This window comes from Myodes glareolus, chromosome 3 (genome assembly GCF_982192425.1).
Source record: "Myodes glareolus chromosome 3, mMyoGla1.1, whole genome shotgun sequence".
Taxonomy (NCBI): Eukaryota; Metazoa; Chordata; class Mammalia; order Rodentia; family Cricetidae; genus Myodes; species Myodes glareolus.
The window spans coordinates 69,849,331-69,867,453 of NC_142028.1; the positions used below are offsets into that span (position 1 = coordinate 69,849,331).

General features: G+C 44.4%; 1 protein-coding gene across 6 annotated transcripts in view; it reads right to left on the reverse strand.

Moving 5' to 3' along the window:
* The window catches only part of Inpp5b (inositol polyphosphate-5-phosphatase B), a 68,449-nt gene that overhangs the window by 4,262 nt on the left and 46,064 nt on the right, over positions 1-18,123 (reverse strand). For all 6 annotated transcript variants that reach the window (XM_048434471.3, XM_085686561.2, XM_048434470.3 and 3 more), the window contains 8 exons: positions 16,938-17,125; positions 15,380-15,491; positions 14,444-14,553; positions 12,283-12,418; positions 6,621-6,731; positions 5,849-6,011; positions 3,826-4,061; positions 1,669-1,782 (listed from right to left, as the gene is read on the reverse strand). In XM_048434471.3, the coding sequence (XP_048290428.2) occupies positions 1,669-1,782; positions 3,826-4,061; positions 5,849-6,011; positions 6,621-6,731; positions 12,283-12,418; positions 14,444-14,553; positions 15,380-15,491; positions 16,938-17,125 (1,170 nt within the window). The remainder of the gene's footprint in view (positions 1-1,668; positions 1,783-3,825; positions 4,062-5,848; positions 6,012-6,620; positions 6,732-12,282; positions 12,419-14,443; positions 14,554-15,379; positions 15,492-16,937; positions 17,126-18,123) is intronic.

Genomic DNA, 18,123 nt, shown 5'->3' on the forward strand with positions numbered 1-18,123 from the left:
TAAACATTATTCTATTAATCTCAAGATATTTTGGATTCATTTGTTTCATAAAGCAAATCAACATAATATAACTACTAATAAATATTACATATGTTACTCACAAGGTACATTTGAAAGATCTACAGAGAAGATGGACCACTCATAAAAGTGAATTCTGGGGCCTAGGAGTGTAGCTCAGTGGTAGAAAGCTAAGGCTCAGGGTTCCAACAATAGCATGACCAAATTTATAAGAACAACAAGATAATAAGTATAATTCATATACATAAGACATGTATATTTAAAAATTCAATTTAAAATTTTTAAAAACAAAAGTGACTATTGTATATCCATCAGCTTGGGAGTAAGTTATTCACCTTTCAGGGCATGTTTCCTTCAAAAGTTGTTATGAGCATTAAATGAACACAATTTGGTATACTGCAACACTAGTGTGAGTGGGGAAAAATGAGGAAAAGCCAGGCATGGTGGAGTCCCAGTCCCAGCATATAGGAGGCTCAAGTAAGAGGATCGTGAGTTCAAAACTAGCCTAGGACTAGGGAGTTTGCCATTAGCCTGGGCTACATAGTGAAATACTAACTCAAAAAATAAACAGTTGGAGCCGGGTGGTGGTGGTGCACACCTTTAATCCCAGCACTCAGGAGGCAGAGGCAGGTGGATCTCTGTGAGTTCGAGGCCAGCCTGGTCTACAAGAGTGAGTTCCAGGGCAAGCTCCAAAACTACAGGGAAACTCTGTCTCGAAAAACCAAAAAATAAAAAATAAAATTAAAAAAAATAAACAGCTGGGAAGGCAACTCAGTTGTGCTGCCCAACATGCAGGAGGCCTAAGTGTAGTCCCCAGCACTGGAGGTGTGGGGCAGGAGTGGGGTGGGAGAGAATGAGGGGAGAGAGAAAGGGGGAGAAGAGAGGGAGGAAGACAAGAGTAAGGGAAGAGGGAAGGAGAGAGGAAAAAAGAATATGAATATATTTTGCTGCAATATTAAAATTTCTATAAACATAGCTTTGAGATCAGAGGCAAGAATCTCTTTCCCAGCCTGCCTCTGTGTCTACCTCTATACAGCCTGTGTGATGTCCTGTGCCTGGGTGCCTGTCGGTGTCAGCCTGACTAGTGGCCTGTGTGCTACTGAATAAAATATATCTTAATAGTCTGTGATTCCCCAAATTCTCCTTAACCCACCAGCCTCCTGTGACCCTCTTCCATCCCTGGCTTCGGAGCCTGGGCCTCATAAATCTATGGTCAAGTCAGTCAAACTGACCACTAATCTCAGGAAGCCTGCCTATATCTCTCCAGAACTCAGCAGTCCAGACTCATGGCCTGGGGGGGGGGGGGGGGGGAGCTTCCATCTGTCCTCTGCCTGAAGTCAACACGATAGCCCCTCCCACTCTCAGAAGCAGGTGAGAATTCCTGCAGAAGACATCAAAATGACCTCCCAGGAGCCATTCAGAAGTCCTTCTCTGGAGTGACTAAGAGGCCTGGGGAAGAAACACTTAGCTGGGAAGTCTGCTTTGCTTCCCAATGGGGAATCAGGGTCAAGTATGAAATAGTCACTCACTGCTCCCTGGGGGCACAATTCTCCACAGATTCCTCGGGACAAAAGCTTCCATACAAAAGTTCTTGGTCTCTCAAAGACAGCCTGGCTGCAGTCTCGTCTGACTGCCTTAGTCCCAGCCTACCTGCTGGATAGCATTTCTATACAGGTAGTCGACCATCATCCAGAGTTCTTTGGGGATTTCCAGGGGGTTCTCCAGCTGGCTCCTGTCATCCGCAGTCTGCACTGGCATCAAAGTCTCCAAAGAAAGAAAAACAAGTCATTGCAAGGTAGAGCTTCAGGAAAATGCACGATACAGGGACGGCAAACAGCAAAGGGAAGCTTTTCAATGCCACTAAACCAAACATTCCAGAGGCCAAAAATTAAAAATAAAAAAGGATGGGGAAAGTGGTGACAAGCAGTTTCAGCGAATGGGGTAGTATATGCCTAACTCCACAGAAAAAAGCTCTTCCAGCCTCCCATGGCTAGAACCAGAGAGCGTGCGTGAAAAGAGCACACACTTGTGAACCCAAACTCCAGGTCCATTGCCACTCACCCCGTGACCTGTGACAAATGGCTCTCCTTGACTGGCTTTGTTTTCATCTACATTAGATAACAGAGAGAATAGTTAACCCAGGCTACGGTGGTGCACACTTTTAATTCCAGTACTTGGAGGCAAGAGGCAGGTAGATCTCTGTGAGTTCAAGGCCAGCCTGGTCTACAAGAGCGAATTCTAGGACAGTCAGGGCTATGACACAGAGAAACCCTGTTTCAAAAAATCAAAATGAAAAAAAAAGAAAAAAAAGTGGATAGTTCAAGAGTTCCTAATTGAAAATATGAGTTCTAAGAAAAAAAAGTGTACAAATTACCCAAACTTGTCCCCTTGTGCTAGGATACAAACTTGTTTTAAGATAACCTGCCAGGTCATCATCATGTATTTGTCTATTCGGTTTGTGTGTGTGTGTATGTGTATACGTACATATGCACGTGGTAACCAGAGGTCAATACCGAGTGTCTTCTTTAGTTGATTTCTACTTTGAGATGGTTTCTCACTGAGCCTGGAGCTTTCCAATTTGTCGAGAATGCCTAGACAATGGGTTCCCATGGCACCCATCTCCCAGAGCTGGGATCACAGACATGTACCTTTTTTTTTCTTTTTTTCTTTTTTTTCCCAAGACAGGGTTTCTCTGTATAACCTTGGCTATCTTGGAACTCGCTCTGTAGACCAGACTGGCCTCGAACTCAGAGATCTGCCTGCCTCTGTCACCCAAGAGCTGGGATTAAAGGCGTGTGCCACTACCACCGGGCAGACATGTACCTTTTGTGTGGGTTCTGGGGAACTGAACTCAGGTCCTAATGCTTGCATGGCAAACACTTTATCAAATGAGCTATCTCTCAGTCCCCCAGATGACAGTTTTTTTAAAATAGAAAACTTTCACTAGGAAGTTAGGATCGTGGCTACGTTTCCCTACTGCACTGCTTCCTGGACACTGAATGGCTATGCTATGTGTCTCCTCCATCCCACCTAGATCACCATAATGAATCTTAGTCACCAATGAGATGGTATCTGGAAACAGGGCCTTGGGAGGTGGTTGGTCATAAGGGCTATGTAGTCACAAATGGGACTGGGGTTCAGTAAGAAAACCAAGAGTCTCCCACTCCTGACAAATGAGGACACTGAGGAAAGTGGGCCCTCATCAAACAAGTCATCAGGGATCTTTGTCGTATACGTCAGCCTCTCCAACTGTGAAGTGCCAGCCCACGGAGCTTTGTTACTGTTGCTTGCTGTTCTAACACGTGCACGGGTATGAAATAAAGACAAGAAAGTGTGGCTATCTTCCACAGCTGTCCACAGGAGGAAGTAAAGTCACTCCATGCTGGAATCCTGGCTGCCTTCACAATTTGCTCCAAACCACACAGCAAAGCAGAAGTGATATTCTGTGGGCTTCATCGGCCATGCCATGTAAGGCCTTAGCTTTTCTCTTGTTCTTGCCTCTACCTGCAGAAGCTTGAGCTCACTTCTTGAATGCTGAGAGTCCATGTGCAGAAGCCAGAGGGCAACCAACACTGAGGCAGGCAAGAGAGGCCAACACTGCTGCTGCTTGATTACATTAGCACAAATGGGCCTCGGCTGGACCAGCAGAGAAAAGCTGACTGGTGAGGACGGGGTGGTTTATGACACTGATCCTAAACAAGCTCTAGGAGGCTACAAAAAGCTTACACCCAGGAAGGTAGATAGAGAAATACAGTGTTGGGCCCAAGCTGCCCACTCCTGGATGTTTCCTCAGAGTCTGTTACTCACCAGCCTGCTAACGGTTTCCAGTGGTAGGTCTAAGATTGGCTCCCTCATGTAGCACAACGTATGAATGGGAGACCCGAAACAGCTGGGCAGGTAGTTCCCAGACACAGACAAAAAGTAATCCTTTCCCCGGATCAAGTGCAAAACCAGAATGTCTTCGATTTTGTCTTTGCCTGAGTTGAGTTTTGTGGCGGTAGCCTTATTTACAAAGAGCTCCAATTCAATCTCAACGTGAGAATCTGCAGAAAAGTTTAAAAGTCACATAAGCTAGGGAGCAGTCAGGAGGAGGAGGAAGAGGCAGGAAGGAAGGGAGTAAGGCAGAAAGGTTTAAGAAAGGAAAGAGAAGGCATCAATTGGCAAGGACCCGTGTGCTTGCCCTGGGGAAGCACACAATGTGCACAGCCCAGCCTGGAAACGTGAAGACAGCACATGCAAACTGGAAGCAAATGCTCAGAAACTCAAGTACTGAGTTGCACAGCTTAAACCAGAAGAATGATCCAGTAAGAAGGCCTGGATCAAAGGACCAGCTCTGGACCAGGTAAGATGGAAACACACGCCCCCTTCACAAATCAAGGGAAGTTAGTACCTGGGAAGTAGCCAGGAAACACCCTTAATTTTCCAGTTGCAGAATAGGAATGTTACATTCTGGGGGCATTATTACCATTTCTGGATTACTACCCATTGTCTCTCTCCACCAAAGTGGATACTGTTAAGTCTCAAACCCTAGGACAAATAGCTAAAGTGCCTATTTAACAAATCAAAGTAGACTTGACCACCAGATTCTCCCAGCATCCCTCAGTTCCTACTTGTTATAGAGTATGGCATGTATATACCACCTTCTACCCTGAACTCTCTAGCCCAGGGACTGGGGCTGTCCTTCCCCAGAGGCTCTTCCCTATATAATTCAGACATTACCCACCTGCTTTTGCAACTTTGGTCTCGTGGCTGCTGTACCTGATTCCCCTCTCTCCCCTTTCCCTTCCCTCTCTCCCCACATGGCAGAGCTCAGTCTGGTCATGCCCACTCTGGACTCTCCCAGATTATCTCTACCTCTACCTGTTATGGTTTGAATAAAATGCTGCAGGTCCCCGAGTGGCTACAGTAGGCAGCGGGTCCCAAGACCATGACAGGACATGAAGGCAGCTGGGTCTCAGGCAGGAAGCTGTGTGGCAGGTGAGAGACTGAGAGAGACTGAGACGGATAGGCACACCATGCAGAGTCAAGTTGGATATTTATTTAGTGGGTTATGGAAGGGAAAGGGAGAAGGGGGGAAGAGCAGAGACAGAGAGGGAGAAAAAGAGGGAGGGAGGGAGGGAGGGAAGGAGGGAGGGAGGGAGGGAGGGGGAAGGGGAGAAGGGAGAGACAGAAGCTGCCTCTGGGGGGGGGAAGGCAGGGAGGAAGGGAGGGGAGAGAGAGAGAGAGAAAGAGAGAGAGAGAGAGAGAAAGGGAGGGCTCAAACTGGAAGCAGAAGGAAGATCAGGCCATGGTGGTGGTGGTGGGGGCTTGTCTCTTAAAGGGACAGAACAGACCATTACATCACCTATGCTCTCCCTTTTATTTATAATAAACTTCCTCCTCCACCATACCGGAGTAGCCATGTCCTCTCCTTTCCTTTTTATTTCTTTATGTTCTTCATTCAGACACCTTGAGGCAGTGGAGTTGGCCCCTAAAGCAGCAGCATTTCCCATAATCTGTGAGATTACGGTGCATACAAGGACTAAAATGTTCTTGAAACTGAATGCATGGCCCTCAGCGCTTTCCATTTTTATATGGCTGAGTTCAACTATAGGGATTGGGGAGAAATGCTGTAGAGCCAGCACAGGCAGGCAGATCTCCACCCTGGTCTACAGAATGAGTTCCAGGATAGCCAGGGCTACATAATGGAGAGACTCTATCTCAAAAAACAAAACAAGACAAAGCAAAACAAGAAAAGTTTCTGGCTATTCAGAAGCAAAAAGCTTATGTAGAAAAATGAAAAGGACAGGCAGGCCATGCAGAAACCAGAGGCGAGGAAGAAACCTGTTACCTGGCAGGAGGAAGCCTCTGCTGGGTTTGGCGGTCAGCCACTGCTTACAGTAAGACTCTTCATCAGGCTTGTTGATGAACTCAAACTGACAGGGTATTTGGCCATTGTGAATCGTGAAGGACTGTGTTTGCAACTGCATGTACTTCACGTTCTCAAAACAGAACTGGGAACAGACAAGGGACCAGTCAGAACCAGTGTTCTCTTCTCCAGTTGTGCACCCACCCTGACTGGGAAAACTATTTGTCTTGGGAAGAAAACGAAGGACCATCTTTCTGAAATGTATTTAGCTGAGACGGCACAGCTGCCGCTGAAGACTAGCGGCCTATGCAAGCCAAAGCCCAAGTTGTTTCTATACGTAGGCTTCCTGAAGCAAACAAAGCTTCCATCTTCTACATCCAAAACCATTTTCAAAATCCCATGCTCTAGTTGACCCGAGCCTGAAGGTCAGTCTCACTCTGCCAAGGAGCTGGACAGTTGCAGCATAAAGTATCTTATCTTCCCTTGAACTCCACTTGTTTTTTCAGACAGTCTCACTAGGTAGCCCTGGTTGACCTGGAATTCCTGGAACTTGCTATAGAACAGGTTAGCCTGAATTCAGGGATCCACCTTCCTCTGCCTCTCGAATTCTAGGAATAAAAGCCATGCCACCACACCCAACACACAATGTCCAGCGCCCACCACCACCCCAACATGGGTTTTGGGGCTTGAATTCAGGTCCTACCAACTGAGCCAACTCCCCAAACCCTGATGCTAAGGTCTGGGTCTTTCCTACCTCCCGCTTGGAGAGTGATACAGAAGGAATGTTGGCATTTTCCATCTTATCCAGGGAGCGGACAATTTCCTCCAGTGTCTTCCGGTAGAGTTCTTCATTCACAACCCTCACCTGGGAGGAAAACATTAGATACTGAGTATGGCACCTTCTTCCCATTCTTCTTTCTTGGTGTTGAGAGTGCTTGGGGCATCAGGAAACAGCAGCTGACCACATTTCAGGAACTGACAGCTAGGTATACTGAGTTAGTACATTAACAAATAACCTAATTAATGACAGACTCACAGAAGAATCCCCACGCTACTAAAAGGCTGCCTGCTTCTTGATCAGAAGGAGGACACTGGAATGCCCCAGCTGATCCTCCTTGGGTATCAGGCCTTGGCCAAAAGACGCTTTCTATCTCTGTCCTCCTTGCTGCCACCCAAAGGCTAGCAATGGGTTATTTTTTCTATGGTTTTGATAGAAAGATGTACTTCTCTGCTTTTTTAACCCAAACTCACTGGCAAGGAAGAGTATGTCAGGTTCTCCCTTCTGTATTTTAACTATAAACACTTTTTTCACTTTTTAACAATAAAATATTAATTGCAACATTACTTAGTGTCCCCCTTCTCAGAGAGTATCTCTGAATAGAGTGGCTTCCAACTCACAGCTTAAAGGCCAGGGTCATCACACCCAGACTTAGGCTCCTCTCCAGTTTCAGATTCTGAGCTGCAGCTACTCTACTACACCTGCAAGAACAGGCAGTACCAAGCAACACAGAAACCACTGGTGATGAAATGCAAATAAATAACAAGTACTGGAAAGTCTAACTTCAGTAGGATCAGGGAGCTGCAACCTAAGACAATGGTCTCTCCCTTTTCTCATTGTATTGACTAAAAAGATTTTTAAATATTATTGACAGGGCTGGAGAGATGGCTCAGCAGTTAAGAGTACTGGTTACTCTTGCAGAACACCCAGATTCAATTCTCAGCACTCACATGGCAGCTCACAACTGTCTGTAACTCCAGTTCCTGGGGATCTGACAACCTCACACAGATAGACATACATGCAGGTAGAACACCAATGTACATAAAATAAAATAAATTAAAAAAAATATTGCCATGGGGGCTGGAGAGATGGCTCAGAGGTTAAGAGCATTGCCTGCTCTTCCAAAGGTCCTGAGTTCAATTCCCAGCAACCACATGGTGGCTCACAACCATCTGTAGTGGGGGTCTGGTGCCCTCTTCTGGCCTGCAGGCATACACACAGACAGAATATTGTATACATAATAAATAAATAAATAAATATTTAAAAAAATATTGCCAAAGTTACGGGAAAATAAGCTCATCTGTAGCTGGTGGAAGTATAAAACAATACAAACTGGATCTGGAAAAATTGTTTAACGGTTCAGAGCACAGACTGCTCTTAGAGAGGACCCAATTTTCCACACTAGTATAGTGGTTCACAATCACCTGTAGCTCTAGTTCCAGGGGGTTCATGCCTTCTTCTGGCCTCTGGAAGCATCAAGTATGTAGGACGTGCATATACTTGTATGCAGACAAAACATGTGCCTTCTCCTAGTCTCTAGGAGCACCAAGCATGTAGGCAGTGCATATACATGTATGCAGACAAAAGACACATACACACATAAAATAAAAATACATCTTCCCTGACATGGTGATGTATACTTTTAATCCAGATCTCTAAGTTTGAGGCAAACCTGGTCTACATAGTGAGGCCCTGTCAAATAAATAAATAAATAAGTCTTTTGAAATGGTAAAAGCTGTTGGGAGTAGACTGTAATAAATGAGCAGACACTAACTAGTAGGTCTTAGGCAGTCCACGTATCTAGAAATGAGTTCAAGCTGGACTATAGAGGAATTCCAGTTGTTAGATAAAAGCATTCCTCAGGAACTTGTGAAACCAGTTCCCAGCTACCAAAACTAGTCATTTCCCTTGCCTCTGGCAGAAGGGGCAGGCAAAGACTATCTGTGGTACCTCTCAGCACATCAAAACCCACACTGACCTCCAGGCTCCCTCAGTGTCACAAGTATAGGTGAGGTTTTCGAAGTCCACAGGAGTCTGTTGGCCTTTCCCTCCCGCAGCTACTCATCCTTCCTGTATAACCCATCTTCTCTACTATTCTCTCTCCCACACTGTCTCGAGCTCGCGCTAGCTCTTGACTGCTGTGCTCTAGTCTCTCCCTTCCAATCTAGCTACACTATTCTCTCCCACTTCCTAGGTCAGACATTGCTGTCTTCTGTCCCTCTGCTCTGGACTCCTCCAGATGCCTTTAGATATTTTCTCTTCCTTATTCACATTAAAATAATGGATCAGTCCCATAGGGAGTTTCTTTACTGTGTCCCTTCACATACATTACTGCATCCCCTCTTATAAACTAATAAATTTAAAAAAAACATGTGTACACACACACACACACACACACACACACACACACAGTCTTGCTATGTTTGCCAAACTGGTCTCAAAACCCTGGGCTCCAGCAATCCTGTTACAGCTCTTCGAATAGCTCAAACTATTGCCTGTACCACCACCCTGCTAAAATATAATTCTCCTCGAACTACTGATGTCACCACTGAGAATTTCAGTCTAAGACAGGCAGTAGTAGAGCACACCTCTAATTCCGCACTGGGGAGGCAGAGGTAGGTGGATCTGTGAGTTTGAGGCCAGCATGGTCTACAGAGGGAGTTCCATGACAGCCAGGGTTAGGGTTTCATGGAGAAACCCTGTATCAACAATCAAACAAATAAACAAAGAGAAAACTAGAAAGAGAGAGAAAGAGAGAAGAGAGAGAGAGAGAGAAAGAGAGAGAGAGAGAGAGAGAGAGAGAGAGAGAGAATGAATTTCAGTTTACAGAAATACTCAAATACAGACATAAAAAAAAATGCACATGGGCCAGGTGGTGGTGGTACACGCCTTTAATCCCAGCATTTAGGAGGCAGAGACAGAACTCTATGAGTTTAAGCCAGTCTGGTCTACAGAGTGAGTACCAGGAGTCAGGGCTATCCAGAGACACCATCTCAAAAAACAAACAAACAAAAAAGAACAATAAAAAATGCACATGAAGGATAGTCTACAGCACCAGGTGTAGCCAAGGATGACCCCGAACCCCAGATCTTCCGATCTCCACCTTCTGTGTGCTGGGTTACAAAAATGTGTCGCCATATCCGGTTTGTGTAGTTCCGGGAACCGAATACAGTAGCTCATGCACACCAGGCAAGCTTTGCACCAACTGAGCTATATTCTCCCGCCCCAAAACATTTTCAATGAAGTCAAAAGATGATCACAGAATGTGTATAATATGAGCTCTTTTTTTTTTTAAGGAAAAAAAAGGAGGGGGGAATATCTGTGTGCTGTATGCAGAATACTGACACACTCAATCGCAAATGCATAAACAAAGTCCAAGAAGCAAAAGGGAATACCCATGTATGTGGAGGTATTTAGATGTATACAAATGCAGTAGTAATTAACTTTACACATAAATTTTATTGTACTTCTTAAAAATGTATTTATTTTTATTTTATGTATATGAGTGTGTACTGGCTAGTTTTATGTCAACTTGACACAAGCTAATGTCATCTGAGAGGAGGGAACCTCCATTAAAAAAATTCCTCCATAACATGGAGCTGTAGGATTGGTTACAAGTTGGTATTGCTAATGGTCAGGAAAAAAGCTAAATAGTGATTAAATTCAGAGTTCTTGTTTTCAAAAGAATAAATGGGGATACAGACATGATAGTATAAAAGAGTAGATTATTGAAACTACTCTGAAGAGAAATAAGGGTGATATAGAAATAGGATAAAAAGGTAATTATTGAATCTGCTTTTAATCCTAAAAAAGCAACTACTAGTTTTAAATATTTTACATTGGCTTGGAACTTTTATATATTGATACAAATTTTAGTTTACTTTTGTTAGGACATATTGTACATACATTTTTAATCTTATTCAAGGTATTGTACCCATACAACTCATTTAACAATGTAATGCAAATTTATAGTCCTTGAAAATTAGCATTAAACTATTTAGGATAATGAAGAAATGTAGGTTAGTAGTTATTTACCTATTACAATCAAACTTGTAGTCAGTCATAGTAAGTATGCTTTCAAGGTCAAACAGATATTTTAGATTGACAGATAATCTTTAAACACTTCATAGATCCACAGAAGGTGGCATTTAAGATGTTTTAATAACACAGGTTTTGTGGGTTTTTTTTTTTAATGACGTTGAGACATGTCTGCTCTTGGCAGCACCAATCTATGTTGGAGAAGATGATAGGCATCGAAGAAACTCCACACGGAGTTTAGTTTCTTTGTGGCAAAAGTAAACCACTGGGCAAGAAAAGAAGTCACTGCCCTTGACTCAGCAACTGAGTCCAAATTGGACAAGCAGGACACAAAAGAAAAAACTGCCAAAATCTGCCCAAACTAGGCAGGATAGCCCTTCAGAATGTCCTGCTTCACAGAAGTCTATCAGGTATTATAGTCCTGTAGGCTGAAGATAGATGCTCCAATTTGCAGAGTACATTTGGATGACTGTCCAGGCAGCCAGCTGTTTCTGTATTTTCTCATATTTTATGGAAGTCACTTGCTTCTACTACCTGCTTACTCAGTTAACATTATTTCCTTCTTGGTTCTCTGAGGGAGTTGTAGACAAGATAGTCATGGTTTCCCTTGTTTAGGAGATGCCAAAAAGCAGCTCAATAAAGAGATGTAAAGCATCTAAATTTGAGAGATACCAAAAAATAGTTTTGTATAGTAATACACGTTAGAATAGAATATGAATTAGGTACAACACGTTGAACTCACCAAGATAGGATAGATAATGGTATATTTTCTCTGAATTTGTCAAATGCTAATGAAGTAGGCAGGATGGATGTACTTATTGCCTGTATATATTGTGTATAGTTATTGTACTTATTGTATATAGTTTTTTCACATTAATTACAACCTTTTATATTTTAGACAAAAAAGGGAAACATGTTATTTTGTGTATACTATAATAAATAAAGCTTGTCAGAAGATCAGAAAAAAAAAAAACATGGAGCTGTAGGCAAGCCTGTAGGACGTTTTCATAACTAATGATTGATAAGGGAAGGCCCAGCCCAATAGGGCTGGGGACACCTCTAGGCTGCTAGTCCTGGGTTCTATAAGAAAGCAGGCTGAGCAAGCTATAAGAAGCAAACCAGCAAGCAGCACCCTCCATGGCCTCTGCATCAGCTCTGCCCTGTTTGAGTTACTGTCCTGACTTCCTTTAGTGAAGAACATTAGCCAAATGAATTTTTGTTGCTCCCCAAGTTGCTTTGGTCCTGGTGTTTCCTCACAGCAATAGTACCTGACTAAGACGGTGTTTTGCCAGCATGTATGTCTGTGTACCGTATTCACATGATGCCTGCAGAGGCAATTGGATCCTCTGGAATTGGATCCACCTGCTCAGGCGGTCCTAAGCAGCCCAATATGAGTGCTAAGAATTAAAGTTGGATCCTCTGGATCCAAGAAGATCTGGAAGAGCTGCAAGTACTTTTAATATCTGAGCCATCTCTCCAGGACCTTAAACAAATTTTAAAAAGAGCTTCCTCACCTCAAGGCTAAGAGGAAAAGATCAGAGAGTCAGAGAGACAAAAAGCAGCCCTGAAATAAAAAACCAAAAACAAGCTGCCCACCTACCCCAATGTCAAACACCGAGCTGACGGGCTTGTGGTCACTGGTCTTCAAGGCCATGTGGCTCTGGTAACTCAGCTGAGAGATGTTCTTTCCTTTCCAGAGGATTCGGTCACACCAGGCAGGAGCACGACACTTCTCACTGAAATACAAAGTCCACCCTGGTAGGCTCACAAAAACAGCAGATCCACTGCTAAGTGTGTGCCATGGCTCAGGTGGGAGTGATGAGGCAGAAGCCCTGTGTCCGTGCAGCAAGGAAATCTAAGATGGCGGATCATCAAGCCCATGGAGGAACAAGGTGTCCCTGTGGGTATCATCCACAGCAACTATGAAAACTCCAACAGCAAACTGTCCAGAGTGAGTCCCTGCCCTATGTCATTGTAAGGGAATGGAGAGAAAACTGAAATGGCAGCAGGAGAATAGGCACTTTATAGTCCTTGAAAGAAAGTGGTTAGCCAGATCTTGACTTGCCCTGTAGTCAGACTGATGAATATCTTAAATACCACCACAGAATCTTCATCCAGCAACTGATGGAAACAGGCAGAGACCCACATTGGAGCACTGAACTGAGCTCCCAAAGTTCAGTTAAAGAGTGGGAGGAATGAGAGTGTGAGCAAGGAGGTCAAGATCATGATGGGGACATCCACTAAAACAGTCCACCTGACCTAATGGGAGCTCACCAACTCTAGCGGGACTGGGAAGGAACAAGCATAGGACCAAACTAGTCCCTCTGAATGTGGCTGACAGTTGCATGGCTGGGCAGACTGAGGGGCCACTGGCAGTGGCACCAGAATTTATCCCTACTGTATGTACTGGCTTTTTGGAAACCTATTCTCTTTGGATGTATACCTTGCTCAGCCTAAATATAGTAGGGAGGGCCTTAGACTTTCTACAAAGCAATGTGCCTTACCCTTTCTGAGGATTGGTTGGGAATGGGGTGGAAGGGTGTGTGGAGGGAATGGGAGAAGGAGAATGGGAACTTGGATTGTTATTTTTTAAAAATCTAATAAATTTTTTTATAAAAAAGAAAAAAAAAGAAGAAGAAAGTGGTTAAGGGAACAGGTTGTGAATTTCTTCTGCCTGAGTTCAAATTCTGTTTCTACCACTTACATGTTTGGGAGGCTCTTGAACTCTCCCAGTCTCATAATAAACCATATCTACCTTGATATGTTCTTTTCTTAACATGTATTTTTATTTTTTGTGAGCATTGGTGTTTTGCCATGGGTGTTAGGTCCCCCGAAACTGGAGTTACAGTCAGATGTGAGCTACCATGTGGGTGCTAGGAATTATTGGGTCCTCAAGAAGAGCTGCCAGTGCTCTTAACCACTGAGCCATCTCTCCAGCCTCCTCAACAGGTTCTTAACAGGTTAAAATGAGATATACAAATCCAATCTATCCAGGAGCATTTGGCATACTATAAGCACTATTAAGAAATATTAACTAGTATGTTAAGACCAAGCAAGCGCTTTGGTTAGAATCATCACATTACCTTAAACAAAGCTCAAAGTCAATTGGTGGGCGCAGGGATGACTAAGCAGCTAAGAGCACTTGCTGCTCTTGCAGAAGACCCCATCGTGGCTTACAACCAGCTGGAGTTATAACTCCAGTTCCATGGTATCTGGCCCCCTCTTCTGGCTTCTGCAGGCACCAGGTCAGCATGCAGCGTACATACATATATACAGACAAAAACACTCATACATGTAAAATAAAAATAAATACACCTTTTTAAAAGGAAAAAAAAAGCTGGGCAGTGGTGGTCCACGTCTTTGATCCCAGCACTCGGGAGGTAGAGGCAGGTGAATCTCTGTGAGTTTGAGGCCAGTCTGGTCAACAGACAGCCCAGGCTACTCAGAGAAACCCTGTCTCAAAAATAAAAAAGTAAAAAACAAAAACAAAAACAAAACAAAAAAAAAAACAAAAGAGGCAGGGAAAAAAGGAAAGAAAAGCCAATCAGTATCAAGACTCATGGTGGAATGATGCTGAAGTCAGAAGAAATAATGTGGACAGACAGTGAGCTTAGAGAGCAGATACCGAGAGGAAATGCTTGGCCACAGTGGAAAACATGTAGTCACAAGGACCTTTTCCTCTTCAGGTCCACAAGGGCCAGTGCTTTCCAGAATTCCTGGGTCTCTATCTCCTTAGCCCCCAGAAGTGACCTCTGACTCACCTGGTATCCCAGTCGTCAGAGCCAGTATCATACTTGTAAGTAGGCTGGAAGGTGAGCTCGCCCTCTGTGAAACCTTCAAAGACGGTCTTAGCAGCCACCTGAATTTTCAGCTATGCAAAAGAACGGGGGAGAAAAGCCCTCAGAATGAAAGGTCAAGACTGGGACTGGTGAAAACCATGAAATTAATCTACATCCCAAACCCTACCTCGAAAGGAAAGGACCCATGAGAAAACTATTCCTATTCCACAAGTCAATAAAGAAACGATTCCATGACGAGAGACAGCTAAGATAAGACTCTTCTCCTTCAACTATTCTGTGCAGGGAAAGAGAACAATTGAAGGATTCAGACCTAATGATGCCAAGGTTGTCAAGGGGAGAAGAGCTCAGGTGGAAAAGAAGGAGGGCTCCAGCATCCTGGACAGCACCTAAGAGGTGTCAAGTCTACTGAGGAGAGCAACAAAGAAGGCCAGACACAGGCTTCCCTCACCCTGTGAAGTGGTTGCTGCTCTCTGATAGGCATGCTACAACAACGAGTGAGGGTGGGAAGCAGAGAAGAGCTGAGCGAGTTCGCTCCCACTGGAGAAAACTGGTGACAAGGAGGAGGCAGGGGCAGCGAACTCATTCTAAAGAGAATTAGTAAACCACCAGACATATACCAACTAGTTTCTCTACTGAAGAAAGAAACCAAACCAATAACATAAGGCCCTTTTGACCCCAATTCCTGGTCTCTTGAGTGTATGAGAAAGCGTGTTCTTACTCTAAGAGACACAAAGTGATTCCGGGACAAAGCCAAGAGAAAGGAATGCAGATGGAAGGCAGGCAGCAGAGGACCTTGGGCCCTTAGGGAAGCTTCCAGGCTAGGGAAGGAGAAACTGGGCTCGGTGCTCTCACAGTGGAGGAGCAGCTGCCCCAGGAAGACACAGTGCACATCTGTACCTGGTCATATGCATACAGGGTTTGAAAGGCCTTCTCTTCGATGAGCGCTTTCACCTTTTCCACATCCAGCTCTTCTATTCTGTAGTTGAGATCCCCCAGCCACAAGATCACACTGTGAGGACAGAGCACAAAGGTGACAGGGTTTAGGAGGGGCTTACCCCTCACTATCCAGAACAAGACCCAGGGCGGGATAAAAACTTAGCTGTGGCAGAATTTTCCTTCCCGCCCATGTCTAACATGGTTAAGACACTGCTGATTCTATTGTCTTGGCCCATGCTCATCATAAATGGCCTGAAGTTCTTGACTGTTTTATTCAGGAACAATTAAAAAGACAGACTCATAAGCTCTAAAAGCAATGCCTGTTTGCTGGTGTATGACACATGCCTGTAATCCTAGCACTCAGGAGGCTGATACAGGAGTAGAGCCAGTCAAAAACTAGCTTGGTTATATAGCGGACAAAATACTCAAACAAACAAACAAAACAAAACAAAAAATCTAAAAGCAAGGTAGTTGTTTACTGAATAGCAAGAAGTGGTTTAAAAACAGATTGAGAAGTATAAATCCCGACAGTCACTTAGGCACCCCTGTTACATTCTAGCCCACAAACACACTCTTGGCATTTTCCAAGGGAGAATTGCCTGAAGCAAAGCTCACATTTAATAGCAAGGCCAGGATTGCCCACCACATCACTGGCTTACTCTGCACTCCTGGGAAGAGCTGTGTCACATGGTTCATTACACCTGCTGCTGCTCCCTGATGGTCTCAGACATGCCATGACGTCAAGTACTGCTCTACCTGAAGCCAACAACCATGTCACTATATAATCTGCCTAGCAGTGTGCCCCCTCCCCCAACAAATGCATCCTCAGGCTAAAAGCAGACAAAAAGCCATGCCAGCTGCAGCCTCACAAAGAAGGAGACATGCTCCCTACGAGGGACCCTGGAGAAGAACAGCCCTCCAATCAGCCAGAGACAGTTCCACAGATTTGGACAGGACCCCAGTGGCTTCCTCTTCTTTATAAATAAGATCCATAAATTTCAATTGTGACAGCAAAGTCTGAAATTCCAAAGCTTTGAAATCAGACAAAATAGCAAGTTTTGGAGATTAATGAAATACAGAGAATGAACAAAAACTGGCACAATATGCTCTGTGCAGTTGCAAGTATGGTTCTAACAAGTAGTATCAAGAAGGAATGAGCAAGTGCAGGCAAACAAGCACAGGCCTGACTCTCAACTGCACCTGCTCTGGAAGAACAGACGTGGAAACTTCAAGCAGTACTCCAAGCTGTGTGCAAGATGCAAGCTCTCTGACTGCTTTGCTCCCAGGCCTCAATCAAGGCAGATTTCTAGACAAGTAAACCCCATGTCCCTCCAGGGACAGGGAATGCTTGACAATGCTTTTAAGGGTCTTCCAGATGGTAAGTTAGAAAGCCAAGAATTTCCAAGAGATAAATAAGAGTTGGCAGATACCCCGTCTCTAGCATTCACCTCTAGCATGGTGGAGAACCCAGAGCCTAGCAGTCACAAGGCAATTGAAGAGGGAAAAAACTTGAACTCACTCGTGCTTGCTAATGGTAAGAGGGGGGAGGCTTGGGTCCACTTGAGAGAACTGCATTCGAGAACAAATATCTTTGTAGTCTTGGTTCCTCCTCTCGTACTCTTCTATGTGGGCTGCCAAGTGGGAATTTACAACGCAGATGCTCGTGTTGTGCAGCTGGAACCGGATTGCCACTCCTCCTTTGTTACCCTAGAAGAAAGACCCCTCCTCGGTCATTTAAACCTCCTGACTTTCACATATTTCGTCTTTGTTTTCATAATGGCTTTATGGGGTTACTATCTATATCTCACAGATAAGAATACAAATTCCCCAAGCAAAATGACTAGACATTACAGAAAGCTCAGGCCTGAATCTGTCTCCCTCAACCTTCTATTCTTTTCTCTGTATCACTGGTGAGCCAGCCAAATGTCCAGTTCAGCTTCTGCAGAGGGATCTTAGGGCAGGACTCTAGGAGCCTCAAGAAGAACAGGACCCTGTTTTCCTAGGTGGCCAAAACAGTTTCTGTACCATACTACACTATAGGCGGATCAACCAGAGGCTCCGCACTGAGTAACTACCAGGATAGAGAAATGCATCAGCTGGATTTCTAAGTTGTCTGCTCAGCCCAGTCCTGTTTATGTGTACAGCTCGTTCTGCAACAGCAGCATCTCAGGTGGGTTTGTATTGTTCCTCATCCTGAGAGGCTGAGTCAAAACATTAGGAGTCAAGGTCCTCAATATGAAAAATATACATACCAAGGACTCACTGTGGTGATATTTTGTTTGTATTTTAACAAATAAAGCTTGCCTGAAGATCAGAGTGTAGAGCTAAGCCACTACAGGTCAAGCAGTGGTGGCACGCACCTTTAATCCCAGGACTAGGGAGACAGAGGCAAATAAGAGGCAAGCGGATCTCTGTTAGTTCAAGGACACACTGGGCTACCTAAATTGATCCAGTTTAAAAGAGAAACAGTTCACACAAAGGTGACTCGGCATTTGGGATTGCATGCCTTTAACCCTAGCACTCTAGAGGTGGAGACAGGAGTGATATGGCTAAGCAGAGAGAAGAATATAAGACGAGAGGACACAGGAGGCAGTGCAGTCTGAGGACAGGATCGCCTCTTCGGTCTGAGCATTGGTAGAGGTAAAAACTCTAGTGGCTGCCACTCTGCTTCTCGGGTCCTTCAGCTTTCGCCCCAGTGGCTAACT